This window comes from Lepisosteus platostomus, chromosome 8 (genome assembly GCF_059453375.1).
Source record: "Lepisosteus platostomus isolate fLepPlt1 chromosome 8, fLepPlt1.hap1, whole genome shotgun sequence".
NCBI classification, from domain to species: domain Eukaryota; kingdom Metazoa; phylum Chordata; class Actinopteri; order Semionotiformes; family Lepisosteidae; genus Lepisosteus; species Lepisosteus platostomus.
This window is the reverse complement of record NC_142618.1, coordinates 58441319-58454505: the sequence shown is the minus strand read 5'-3', so window position 1 is coordinate 58454505 and position 13187 is coordinate 58441319. Positions and strand designations below refer to the sequence as shown.

Genomic DNA, 13187 nt, shown 5'->3' with positions numbered 1-13187 from the left:
AGAAAGGGTAGGAATGCATACTTGACAGCCAAATGCAAGTACTTTAGTTGGGTGTGCAGAGCTCTGCTTTACTTAAAAAAATCTGCTCTTGTTCTCTGCTTGTACTTAAACTTTTGTTTGGTGTTAGAACTGTGTTTGATGCAGTTCATGACACCACAGTGCAATGTTCCCTCTAATTTTTAATGGCCCGTGTGCGCAAAAATGTCAAGTTGTGCAATTTTTTTTCCCAGTGACAAACACTTGTGTGCACTAAATTGAGTGTTTGTAAAATTGTAAACCTGAAATTATTTTTAATATAGTCATTCTCATAGAAACATAGAGGTCCAAAAGACCGGGACAGTGATTCAGCGAGCCCAGTCATAGTGTCGAGCGAGCAGGTGCAGGGAGGTTCGAGACTACGAGAGCAGAGGTATCGATGATCCAGCAGCAGTAATAATGCACACCGCCAAGTTGGGCCTCTTGCAGCCAGTCTCATGTGCTCAATTGAGCATTTTTAAATTGACAACCATGTCTGTTTTATTTTTTTTTAATTCAATTTTTTGTGCGCAGTTCAATTTCCTGTATGCACTGATTTCATAACCTGTGTGCATGCGCACACGCGCACGGCTCAGAGGGAACACTGCCAGAGTGAATGTGCAAAAAAAAGAACTCGGGATTTAAAATAAAAAAAAAACAACTCAACACGTGAACTGCTGACATTTATTCATATCATCACATTTAAATTACTTGCTTTTGACTATGGCTGGATGCGCATGTATTTTAGAAAGTGCTAAGCAGCACTGAGTGGGTGCTTCTACATGCTAACCCTCAGCACTGCAGTTACATAAGCCCCAAACATGCCATCCTATCAGGATGGCACCCTGTGTCTTCAGTTAGTGTACTAGGAGTCTTCTAGTCTTCTCCAAACTGGCACTGCCGAGTAACTGTCCAACAGTTGAAACCCACCTAAATCAATATATGTTCAATGTATATATAAATACATTCTTACTGCATGAAAAAACATTTGCAGATATGTATATCTGTGTTTTTTTTCTCCTTGATTTAAATGGTTAATACGCTTTTTATCAGTCAGCTTATGCTACACTAATTCTCCTTGCTGTGTATGTGTAGGGGGGAAGTTCTAGAGAATCAGATTTCTTTTTATATCTATGTTAACAGTTAAAAGACTTCTTAGTCTGTTTTTTACAGAAGGGAGGTTAAACCGGGGCTACAAGAAATAAATCAGAGGGACAGTCGACTTACAAAACCAATAGTCTACTGGGAGGCTGCCGTAGAAGGCATGTTTGTAAAGGTGTGTGGTGTTGCACTGCTCTCCAATGTCTCTGTGAAATTTACCGATTCAAAACGTTTTGCCGAGCTTCTTCTTTTTTTTAAATGACACATTCATCACATTGATTGTGATATTTCTGAATTTTGTATCCATGTCATAGGCAGCAACGAAATGTGCAGGTTAATCTGCATGAAACAGAAACATCCGTGCAATACATTCAGTTATTTTTAAGGAATCTAAAATTAGACAGTGCACCCATCGTTCAGTCATCTATATTGTTTATTATAAATTGCTGCAGTTTAGTTGTCATTCTTCCGATGCACAAAAAAGGATAAACATAAAATTACGATTGCAAAATGAAAAGGTAAAGATCCACAGGACTTTGAAATGATCGTAGAGGAGGATGAAAACTTAGTAACAGTAACAACTTACTAAGCGGTACTTAGTAACAACACAAGCAGTATGAGAAGTCTCCTGGGAGGAAATGAATGTACAGAAATATCATTGCATTCCATGGTTTCAGGTTTATCTGCTGCAGAGTAGCAATGTCTCTCATTTTACCTTGAAGATGAAAACCTACTTACTTTAAGTGAAAAACAAAGTAATAAAAAAACACCTCTGGATATTTTCCAAATTGAATACAAGAAGTTTTTTTTTCCCCTGGAGACTTAAGAGATTGTTTATGGATGTACTGAGATTTTTCCATTGTAAACTGTTATTTAAGTTATCAGAAAAACCACAAGTAGCTTCTTGAGGGTAGGGAACAAATACAAATGAGCTTACTGTCATCTAATGGAAAGTGGTCGGTTGGTTACTGGCTTCTAGTGAACTTGTGGACTAGTGAAATCTGCCAGCTTTTGCAGCTCTAAGACATAAACAAGCAATTGATTTTCAAGCAAACGCATAGTTAAAGGAGACCTTTTTCACTCAAAACTGAAGAGTTTAACAGCTGCTTATGAAGCCACCACAACTACACCTTAATCACACATACAGTATGTTTCAGTGCTAAATAAAGCTTTTATGTGAACTTTTTAATTTCTACTACTAATGAAGAGATTAAATCTGAAATATTGTTAGGTTCACCAATTTGAATTGGTGTGAATGAATGGCAGAATGACAGAAATCATACGGTTTAATAGCAGATTGATGTACATTTTCTTCAGCATCACAGGAGTGAAATGTGTACGTGAGGCACAATGGTACACTAACTATGTTTTTACTGGGAGAACAGAGGGAGGTTGAAAGCAAGTCAGCTGCAAATACATGCTGCTCTTAAACTTGTTGAGCTGTTCCTCCAGTAACCTATTGAAAGAGAGAGAGAGAGAATGTGTTTACAAAGAGCTCATTCAAAAAATATCAATCTTCAGAATCATATAGCAATTTATAGCAATTCTTTTCTGGGGCTGTAAGGTAAGTCATTCATTTCCAGAGCAGAATTTTTCATTTTTTCCATTTATATAGGACTTTCATTAAATTGCACGACAGTCTTCTTCAAGAAGAAGAACACATCCATAAAATAGCACACAATCCCAAGTGAACGTTTATTATTACATAGACTAATACATAAACCTTAAATGATTCCCCTTCAATATGTAGAGTCAATCCACAATCACGACATTATCAACATTTAAATGTTGAAACATAAAGGTGTATAAACCTAAATTTCTGAATCTCTCAAATTAAAACTGCAATGTGGCTTGTGGATGTGATGTATAAAGGAGTATTTTTCCATTACGTTCACTGTGATGATTTGACTATTCCCTGTAATGTTCTTTGACCTGAGAGATACAGAAACAGCTTTCAAATGTTTTTTTAACAAAATGACTGCAGACTGAACTGGAACATTACCAGTAAAGGTATCACATTTAATAACAGTAAAAAAAATCACTCTGGATTGAATAGCATTGCATGGGTATGCTTGTCTTCTCATCTTTGCGATGCTACTTTGTTTTTTTCAATGATGGGCTGTCTTACCACATCTTCTCCTTATACTGTTGCAAAGCTAGCAGTGTACTGCACAACTAAAACCTTGAACCAGGAAAAACAACAGAGGTAACAATCACATTTATAGTTCAGACTTGGCAAAGAAAGGACGTGAAACTGCAGCATAATGCACTGGAAAAAAAGCTCATCGTGCGGAAGTGAGGCGAGAAAGAGAGAGATCACTGAAGCCCATTGCTGAAGCACGGTGTGCACAGCTCCAGGCCTGAAACAATTCTGCTGATGACCTGACTGAACCCTTATTCCAGTTAACAGGCTTGTTTTCTACTAGAATGCCTGGGATTTCATTTTACTTAACTGCATTGAATGCAATTGCTAAAAGGCCACTCTAACATTTAAGAGATCTGACAACAGTCATACAGTTGACATCAATCCTAATTCAGTGAATCGTGGGTGCAATGGTCCACCTGAGAGCCAGCAGGTGTGTGGGCCTTCAGGATCAGCACTGGAGAGCCCTGGTGCAGAGCCCTGGTGCAGAGCCCTGGTGCAGAGCCCTGGTGCAGAGCCCTGGTGCAGAGCCCTGGTGCAGAGCCCTGGTGCAGAGCCCTGGTGCATCCCTAAGGGTCCATTCCACCTCTGTTCCTAATGGCCTAACTGAGCTAATGATGAACTTCACTGAACTAATTTAACAGCTTTCAAAGCTGACAGCTGTTGATGATGTAAAGACACTGGAGTTGTGCTCTTGTGTTCTAGAGGACAGGATTTGAAAAAAGGAAACATAAGCTAAACAGTTGGTAAATCAGCAAATAAGAGGAGAAGAGAAAAAAATAACAAAGTTATTACCGTACGATGCAAAATACCGAGATTAGTTTTGTATAAACTGCAAAGCTCAGAAAACTTCTCATTTACGAGACCACAACGTCACTTCTTAAAACGTGATGTACTGTATAGCTGCTCCTCACTTAAACAACGATGTCAGTGACAGGCTGTGAAACGCAAAGTGCAATTCGAGATTCTTACTTTTTGTCTGCTCCACTGTGCAGCTGGGGTAAGACTTCTAGAGCTTGCTTGAAGCTACGGCTGCAAGCACACAAGAGGTTGGTAAAATACTGAGAAGTTGAAGGGAGGGTAAGTACTACACACAGTAAATTAAAGTGGATCAATGAAGTAGAGGGCTTAGACACCAAGGAACGATTGCTGTGTGAAGAAACGCAAGTCCTGCTGCTGCAATGTCAGATGTTAAGCTTCAATTTAAGCCCTAAACCAGGCCTATACACTCTATATTGTATGTATAGAGTTTTTACAAAATGTTTAAGGGGACACCATTCCAGGAGTAAATTGCCTCAGGAGGTCTGTGACAAATGGAAGTATGAAAAGTTTAAGATCGTTATATGGTACGTGCCTGAATCCATCACTCAAGCAAAGCTGAAGTGGTCATTTGTTCTGTATAAACATGGTCCACATTATTGCATAACGTGCAGTTGCTTTCAAAACTTGGGAAAAGCACAAAATTCTTCCCTCTTCATCTCTGTAGTCACTAGGTTTACTTGAAACTCCGCATCCCAGAACAGGCGACTGCTTCATCTATAAAAATAAGCAGCTGCCTTCTTCAATACAGAAGAACCGTGTGCACGTTAAGAGATACGTCACATTGAGAAGTATATTTGAATCAGTCCTTAAATATGGGAAAGAAAGTGCTTGTAAACTTTTCCAGTAATGAGAAGAAAGTAGCTGCATGGTCCGAGAAACACAGAGGCATAACTGAGGCAACCCAGAAAGAGGTTCCTCTCATCCCCAGTAAACACAGGGATCAGAACAAACGGGGACGAACACTATCAATTGGTCTTTCAATATCTTCCTTCCTCTTGGTACGCGTTTTTTTAAACGTTTGAATGGTATGGTGCAGTCTTTGCTGAAGCGTTAAACCTGCACTGTCACGACGAAATTTCATCTGCCGTTTTGACAGCTTAAAGGGCTCTGTATTCCTTGGAGCGCCTCTCTAAAATGAAAGGATGTTCCTGCTAATTCAAGAACTTATCCCCCAAAAATATATGTAAAGAATCATATTAAGGGTGCTTTAATAGCACAACAGAGGTGCGCAGAAACATTATCAACTGCCAGTGCTGCAGCTCTGCAGTTGTAAAAATAGCACAGTTTACAGTTAACAGGTACTGCCTCACACACAGGAGGCCTGAGCTCTGGAGAGAACAGTTTCACTTCCCATCGATACAACAGGAGGCTGTCTGTGTGTGATCTGGGACACAGGGAAGAGGCTAACCTCAGAACCAGATACATCCAGAGGACCATGAGACTCATCTGAGACCTAACCAAAGAGCAACCTGCAGCTCACGAAAGTCCAGCTAAAGGCTACTTTCGTTATATTTTGAGGGAGTAAAGTATATTAGCACTTATTGCTTAGAATACCCATGCTTTAGAATGTAATGTACAAAAACCTGTATATTACAATGGAGAATACTAACAGAAAGCCATCACTGGCATAGGATAAAAAAAAGTATCCCATAATTCACATAAATATACCCGTGAAGTGTGTATAAATAGCCCGAAAATAATGCTAGAGCACCAGCCTTTTTAAGGGAATGCAGAAAACAGCAGTTCATTATAATAGGCACAGCACATTTTCAGCAAAATTCAAATAATGAATACCCTTTATTACAACGAGCATCCCCTAAACAACTCCTTCTGGTTTTTGAAATATGCAGTAGAAAAATGAGAAGCGAAAACATCATTTTTTATTTCTTTAAAAAACAAACAAATAAGGAAATAACATGCAGTAAAACACTGAATATAAAACAAAAACAGCAGTGAACCGTTGTGTTGTAATGCAAGATCACTGCATGAAGCTGAATCCTATTGATGGGATAATGGTTTTAAAAATGTTCTGACTATAAACTATAGTATGTTTTTTATGGTCAGAAAAGGTTGTGAGGATTAAGTTGTTATACATGTACTATTTCTGTGAAGTTTGAATACAAACGTTTACAGAAGTGGTTGAAAACCTGTTTTGATAACGATGATGTTTTTGGTTTGTGCTTCTGGATCTGTGAAGCTAGAGAGTCTTACTCATCTTACCTGCTGTCTGGGGTTAGGTAGTACGTTATGGCATCTTTCAGGGAACAGATTTCCAGCCGTGCCTGGAGAAAAGGTCGATACAGAAAACGATAAAAAGTTTCATCCACAACAGATCAGGCAATGGAAAGGACACTGATTGCTATACAGAGATATGATTAATGGGGACTACTGTGTGTGCCATTATCAGGCATGTTTTGTGGAACTCTTTCAGCAGGCAAACACATAACTTGGTGAACCAAAGGCAGTTTTCTCAGAAATAAAAACACTTACGACAAACGCAAAGATAAGTTCCCAAAGGAGGAACCCAACACATTTCTCAAGTGGATAGGTGTCAGGTTAACAGGAAATTAGTTTGTAGATTTTTTCCAGTTTGCATGATTTCACGATGCTATCCCACCTGCAATTTTTTCAGGTGAATTTTAAGTTTAAGTAGGGCTCCCTGGGCTGTGTTGTCTATCAGATATGTGATTTATTGTTACATTAGCAAATGTTTTGTGACTAGAAGATAATGCACGGTATTTTAATAAAACACTGTCTGGTAGATTTTATTGCCAAGTTCAAGACTGAACCTGAAGCTTTACAGAAGATATGTGAATATGACACAATACATTAAGCATGTAAAAACATCTGTAACCAAATGTACACTTTTGGCCTAATGTGTCACTGTAACTCCACTATCAATGAAGAAATCTTCAACACGGATGGGACCCAGGGTATTAGAAATCAGATACAATAATCAACTGATAATCTTTCATAGTGCTCTGTGTAACCTAGAATCAATTGATTCAAGCTCCAAATTCCTGGGACAACCCTGCCTACTGCACATATCTTCTCATCACCCCAATAAATGGTTTGGACGGACAGTGCATGAAACATTGGACCTCGTTTGTGTCAATGCTGCAGCTCAAATACATCGAACTTTAACCCAGCTGCAGGATGAAACCTCAGTAATTTTCAGTGTTGATACACACACTCCTCTGACTGCCAGAGCCCAGCTAATTTACTAAGCGCTTCGAAACAAAAGCTCTGTAAATCTAGCGACCGCAATTCCCACTTGAATCACTGCAGAGTAAAGATCTTCAGCGCCACCAAGCAAAGCCAAGCCGAGCTTCGAGTGAGAAGCCTGGTTCAGGCACCCCTTTTCCAGGGGTCCCTCCCTCGGGGGGGCAGCCTGGGAATTTGGGGACTGAAGTGGAAGAGGGTACCTGCAGAGCCCCATTCTTGCTGAAGGAGGACACACACTGCATCAGACGGCTCATCTCCTCGGCCACTGCCTCCACGATGCGGGACAGCACCCGCGGGACCAGCTCTTTGGAAACCGTGAACACCTGAGGGGTTAGAGCATTATTTTTGTTGCTGAACACATTTCTGCTGCTGGTTCAGGTCGGTCCGTGGAGACATTAGGCAACAGGTACGTCCGGCAGCGGTTTTATTCCGACTGTACAGTATAGTAAGGCACGCTGTTACCAAGGGAATCGTCTTGTCAACATTGAAACTCTTCAGGGTTTTGAAGTAACTCAAAGGGGTTTCGGATCAGAATTAGCAGCTGAAAAATGTTAAAAGCTAAAAAATGTGCAAACCTACGGGGGCCCCCAAAAAAACCCCTTCAACTGTATAAAAATATAGATCTGGCGTGATGTTAGAAACTTCTTAAGGTCCGTTTTGTGTTTTGCAGACTAAAAAAAGAGACGAGAGTCACATGTCATCCAGCCATGTCATTTTACAGTCTGATAAAGTCAAAGGTTTCTATCAAGCCAACTTCGAATTTACCGCAATCATAAAGGTAAAGCATAGTACAAATTTGTAATGTAGATATACATGAGGAAAGTAACCTCTGCATTCTTTAATGAACGAGAAAGCTGAATGTGACTCTCTTAGATCCTGTTTAAGAAACATAGGGTACAAGGTTGACTTTACCCTGGACAGGTCACCACTCAGTCTCTGGGCACAAGAACGCACACACAGAAAAGCACAAAGGGACAATTTAGTGACTAATCTTCACAAGCACGAGATTGCCTATAGAAAACATATTTCTTACCTCTGCGTGAACAGTGATGATATTCACTAAAGCTTCCTTCAGGTAGTTTCTTACACCTGCAGAGAGAGTTCCACAAACTGGTCACCTGCCTCTGTCTACATGTGCAGAACAACACAGAAATGGACCATTGAAGACACTTTAATCAAAGAGACAGACTGAACAAAACAGTCCTTTCAGCAAGGCATATCTGCACAATGGAATATAAAAGAGAATTCTCCACTGTCTAGAAATGTGCAACATGAGCTTCTTATACATTGTCTTTATATAGGTTTAAAAATTAAATATAATGGTAATAAGAGAAGACACCAAAGACTCTGGAAATAAATGTACAATAGAGTAGTTGAGGAGTTTATTGCCACTGGATTATGTACATTGGAATTCTTATTTGAGCTGATCTCACGGGATATAGACAGTACTGCAGACAACACTGCACAATGTAGACAGTATATAAATAAAAAATAATAAAAACAGAACAATAAATATGTAGTACTGTAAAAAACATGGGAGACCATGCAAAAAGTGCACAGTGCAGATGTGTATTGAGTCTGAGGCATTGCAGTTAGCTGTTGAGGATGGGTACTGCGGTAGGGTAGAAATGTTTCTCATTATTATCACAGGTGAATTTCAGCTGTCATCCCTGCTATGTTTTTATTTGCCTAGCTGGTCATTCCAGTGAAAATCTATGATATAAAAAAGAAGGTACAATCTATTTCTAAAACTGTCCACCTCATGTCTTTTTGCAGCATCTATAAGGTTGAAAAGGAACAAGTAATAGGTACTGTATATTCCATGCTGAAAAGAGAAGAAAGAAATCACAACGTTTCAGCTGTGGAGCCTTCTTCGGGTGTCAATATGGTGTTTACAAGTATGTAATTAATACAAACCTGGAGTGAAGATCACAGTAAAAAGAAAGACTATTTAAATAAGAATAGTATTTAATTCAGAAAACTTAAAGCAACGAAAGTTACCACAGGTTTGTTGTAGCGGAAACTGATCAAGCTATCTGGTGAAAGTCCCATATCCTTGCAGCCGTGGTTCATATGGTCAAATGTTCCTCTTTCTTTATACGTAACAACACAAGGGACAATGCACACAGAGGAAAAACCTCTGTATTTCAAACCACAGTGCTTAAGAACATACAGAAGGACATGCTACCTTAAGTAACTTAATATTGTGATCAAATGAAAATGGCAAAAAAAAGCATAGACACATACAACACATAAGCAACACGAAGAAGTTCACAGTTAACAAAAAAGCTCCTTGTTTTGAAACAAATCAAATTATTACACATACATATGGTGCAAATACAGTCACAAAGACACAGAAAAACAGATAATTCCTATAGACAAGACGACAGCTTGATAAACAGTTTTTAGTGTGTGTCAGTATGATTACTCATCTTTGCATTCACAGCCTCGGATAAAGGACATTATTCTGGTGATGTTATTTTGGAAGTCATGTTACATGTGTTAAAAACTAATTGTGCTCTTTTATGGTAGTTATCACATCACTCAGTAAATGGAGTGTACTTCAAATGTTATGTATGAAATTATACGATAATTGCATTTTAATATTTCATATTTCAATCTCTTCCAGGTGATGGACATATTTGCGACTCTGCAGAGGAAATAAAATGAAACTCTTCTTTTTCTAGGATGGTCTCTGCTCAGACTCTTTTTTAAATGACTTTGAAGAAGAAAAAAAAATACAGGCATACTTTGGACTTAACTGAACAATTTGCTTGTCTTACCTGATTGATTATTTTTTTAGAGAAAAGTGAAAAGTCTCATATATACTTGAAACCAGGAGAGAAGTCCTGTCTTTTTTTGAAGCGTCCAAAGTGTCTCACATTGATCACAACTTCCTTTAAATCAAAACCACAAGAGTTTCACCTTAACTTTGCACTGCACTGAAGCTATACCAAAAAACTTAACCATGCCATATGAATCCGGTTTAATCATTTGATATACACTTTGCTGTAATGTTCAAAATTCCCAGTGCCTGGGTCCTCTGGCATTAAGATGAAATTCAAAATCTTAATATGGGCTTCCAGCACATACAGTATCAGGTCAAAGAACTATACTGGCACAAAACTGAATTGGACTTTTTGGTAAAGTAACAGGCCTGTTTAACACAGGAATCTCACACTACAAGAGAAGGCTACCTTATTAAGCATGGCCACATCTCATGGGCAATACAGCATTATTTTTCCTTATGACATATATACTCATCTGCATTAGAAGACCACTGCAGGTGAGCAAGGTATCACTTTTTCAAGTTGTTTTTTTTAAACGCCGGTGTTGCTACTCCACAAACAGCACAGATCCGAAGGGCAGTAGTGGACAGGACTAATATTCTGCATGGAGTGTAATTACATCATCCCACAATATCGTCTCACTTTGTGCCATTTAAGAAACATGAAACAAAATCCAAGACAGGGAAAAAAATGACAAATTCTTAACTTTATGAACAGGAAGGTCTTTGCCGACTCTCACAATTTTGTAGGTTTCTCTACAGTGAGAAGATTTGAAATTGATGAGAAATATAATGAAGGGGCATAGAATGAAGTTTTCAACATTTCGTAAACCTGAGCTGAAGTCTCTCCTGGCAGGCCACAAAAAATTAATCTAAAAACCCTAGCAGCATCCCGGATTCTAGTTAGACAAGACCAGGGCTACACACAATTGGGTGACTCTATACAGCATCACTTCCCAACTCTGGCATTGGGGAACCTCCTGTCTCTTCTGCTTTTTGTGCCACACGAGATCTTAATGGCTAATGACATTAAAAAAAAAAATTCGGCTTAAGTTTAAGTTAAATAGGATAAATGGTATGAACCCTGTACCACTTTCTGAATTTTTCCGAACTCAATCAAGATTAAGATTAAGCTCCCCAGACAGAAGAAAGGGAGCAACTCCTATTAAAGGAGTTGAGGAAAAACCGCAACAAGCTCTGTATGATGAAGCTGTGGGAAAAAGACACTTGCAGTGGGGCATCTTTGAAACCGAGGACCCAGGCAAACAAAAGACTAGACAAGCAATCAGATCTGTTGAAGGTATCAATTAGTGCCAGCGATCAACAGGCAAGCTTGAGTGAAAATCAGACCACACAGGGGTCCCTCTAGGACCAGGGCTGGGAACCACTAAACTGTAAAGTATATAATCAGTATGTGTGCTGAGCTGTTGTTGCAAGCATGAAGGGACTGTAGAACTGTGCTGGTGGGATCACAGGCTTGACCCATGCAGAGAAAGTGAAAAGATCACTTTATTGGCCACATACAATTTCTTGCATTAGGAATTTGTCTTTTTGCATACCCCAGCTTGCTCTCCATGAGACACAGACACACAGACAGGGAGAGAAGCTTGGGGTCAGAGTACAGTGTCAGCCATTTATACGGCGCTCCTGGAGCAGTTGGGGTGAAGGGCCTTGCTCAGGGGCCCAACAGAGTAGGATTCCTCTGTCGGACGCGGGATTTGAACCAGTAACCTTCCAGCCACAGGCGCAGATCCTGAGCCACAGAGCCACTGCTCTGCCCTTAAAGGATGGAGAAATCCTAATAGACTCATTTTTGTGAGCTCAGATAAGACAGCAGAGGAGACTCCCAAGATAAAACTTACAGACACTGAGCTTGCATGGCAACAGTACCCGGTAATGGAAAAAGCAGAAACGTTCTTCATTCACTATACACTCAGAAGACAGAATGACCGGTTAAAAAGCCAAAGTCTCATCCACTACTGCAGGGGCACGTGCAAGAATGAGCATGAGGATATTAACAATCAGAAAAATCACTATCCATCAATACTCTCATTCTTTTGCTGCTTATCCTTTACCTCACAGGTGCTCAAGTAATTCTGATATTATTAAGCTGATTTGTTCTCTTTTGTTCACCACAAGGAAACCTTTGGGAGTTTGCACCTAATAATTAAAGTTTCCAGTTTTCTATATTTACATCTGTATTTCCTATCTTCAGACTGAATAACCTTCTAATTTCCCAGTACTATAGTCTCTTTGGGTCTTTTGCCCCTATGCCTACTAATGTATTTGCTTGGTTTCTGAGTCTTACATGTCTCATCTGTAATTCCTGCACAGCTAAAGCAAAATCATCCTGAGCTGTTCAACAGGGTACAATTCTGAAAAGATTTGCTTACAGAAACAAAGCTGCAGTCAAACTTGTTAGGGATATTTAGAAACCCAAAAGTTTCTACTGTCAACGATACACATGCCTGATTTCCATTACTCAGTCACCGATACATGGACTTTTATCTTTAAGAATGTATTGGAAAAAATAACTAAAAAATGTATGTTGTTTTGATGCTAACTGAGAAAATGTCTTTGATCTAGCAAACTAATTAAGTTGCAGGTTGCACACTACACTCAGGTCTGAACAATTGGTGCTTACCAACATACACTTCTTTGACAAATTAGGGAAGGCTGCTCCACGTTTCACAGAAGCTGTAGCAAAAAGGAAACCTTTTTTTTCCTTTCAACTCCCACCCTCACACAGGGCAACATGTTAACCAGAAAGATGCTTACAGGAGTAGTGATGGAGGCAGACAAATCACAGCAATTAGATAAATAATGTACATGCTTTATACATGTAGCAGGGAAAACTACTCTGCACTCTCTCTAATGTAAGCACACATACCATCATGAGGACATGCTGGTACCATGGATTAAAAGCACCAGACAAAATTAACTACCTGCTTCCCTCAAAAAGTCCAGTGTGTCACATCAGCTGCTACTCTCTCACTGTTAATATCGAGTTTAAAACCATAACCTTTTTACAAAGATTTTACTGAGGACTAGACTTTTTTGGGAGGGGGGTATGATGGCCTATGTGATCAAACT

General features: G+C 39.3%; 1 protein-coding gene across 2 annotated transcripts in view; it reads right to left on the bottom strand.

Annotated features, from left to right (window-relative positions):
* Window positions 1-1531: 1531 nt before the first annotated feature.
* exoc2 (exocyst complex component 2) overlaps window positions 1532-13187 on the bottom strand; it is a 108039-nt gene continuing 96383 nt past the window's right edge. For both annotated transcript variants that reach the window (XM_088644047.1, XM_088644048.1), the window contains 5 exons: window positions 8340-8395; window positions 7507-7629; window positions 6302-6363; window positions 4232-4291; window positions 1532-2572 (listed from right to left, as the gene is read on the bottom strand). In XM_088644047.1, coding sequence (XP_088500173.1) covers window positions 2479-2572; window positions 4232-4291; window positions 6302-6363; window positions 7507-7629; window positions 8340-8395 — 395 coding nt within the window. In that variant the 3' untranslated portion in view covers window positions 1532-2478. The remainder of the gene's footprint in view (window positions 2573-4231; window positions 4292-6301; window positions 6364-7506; window positions 7630-8339; window positions 8396-13187) is intronic.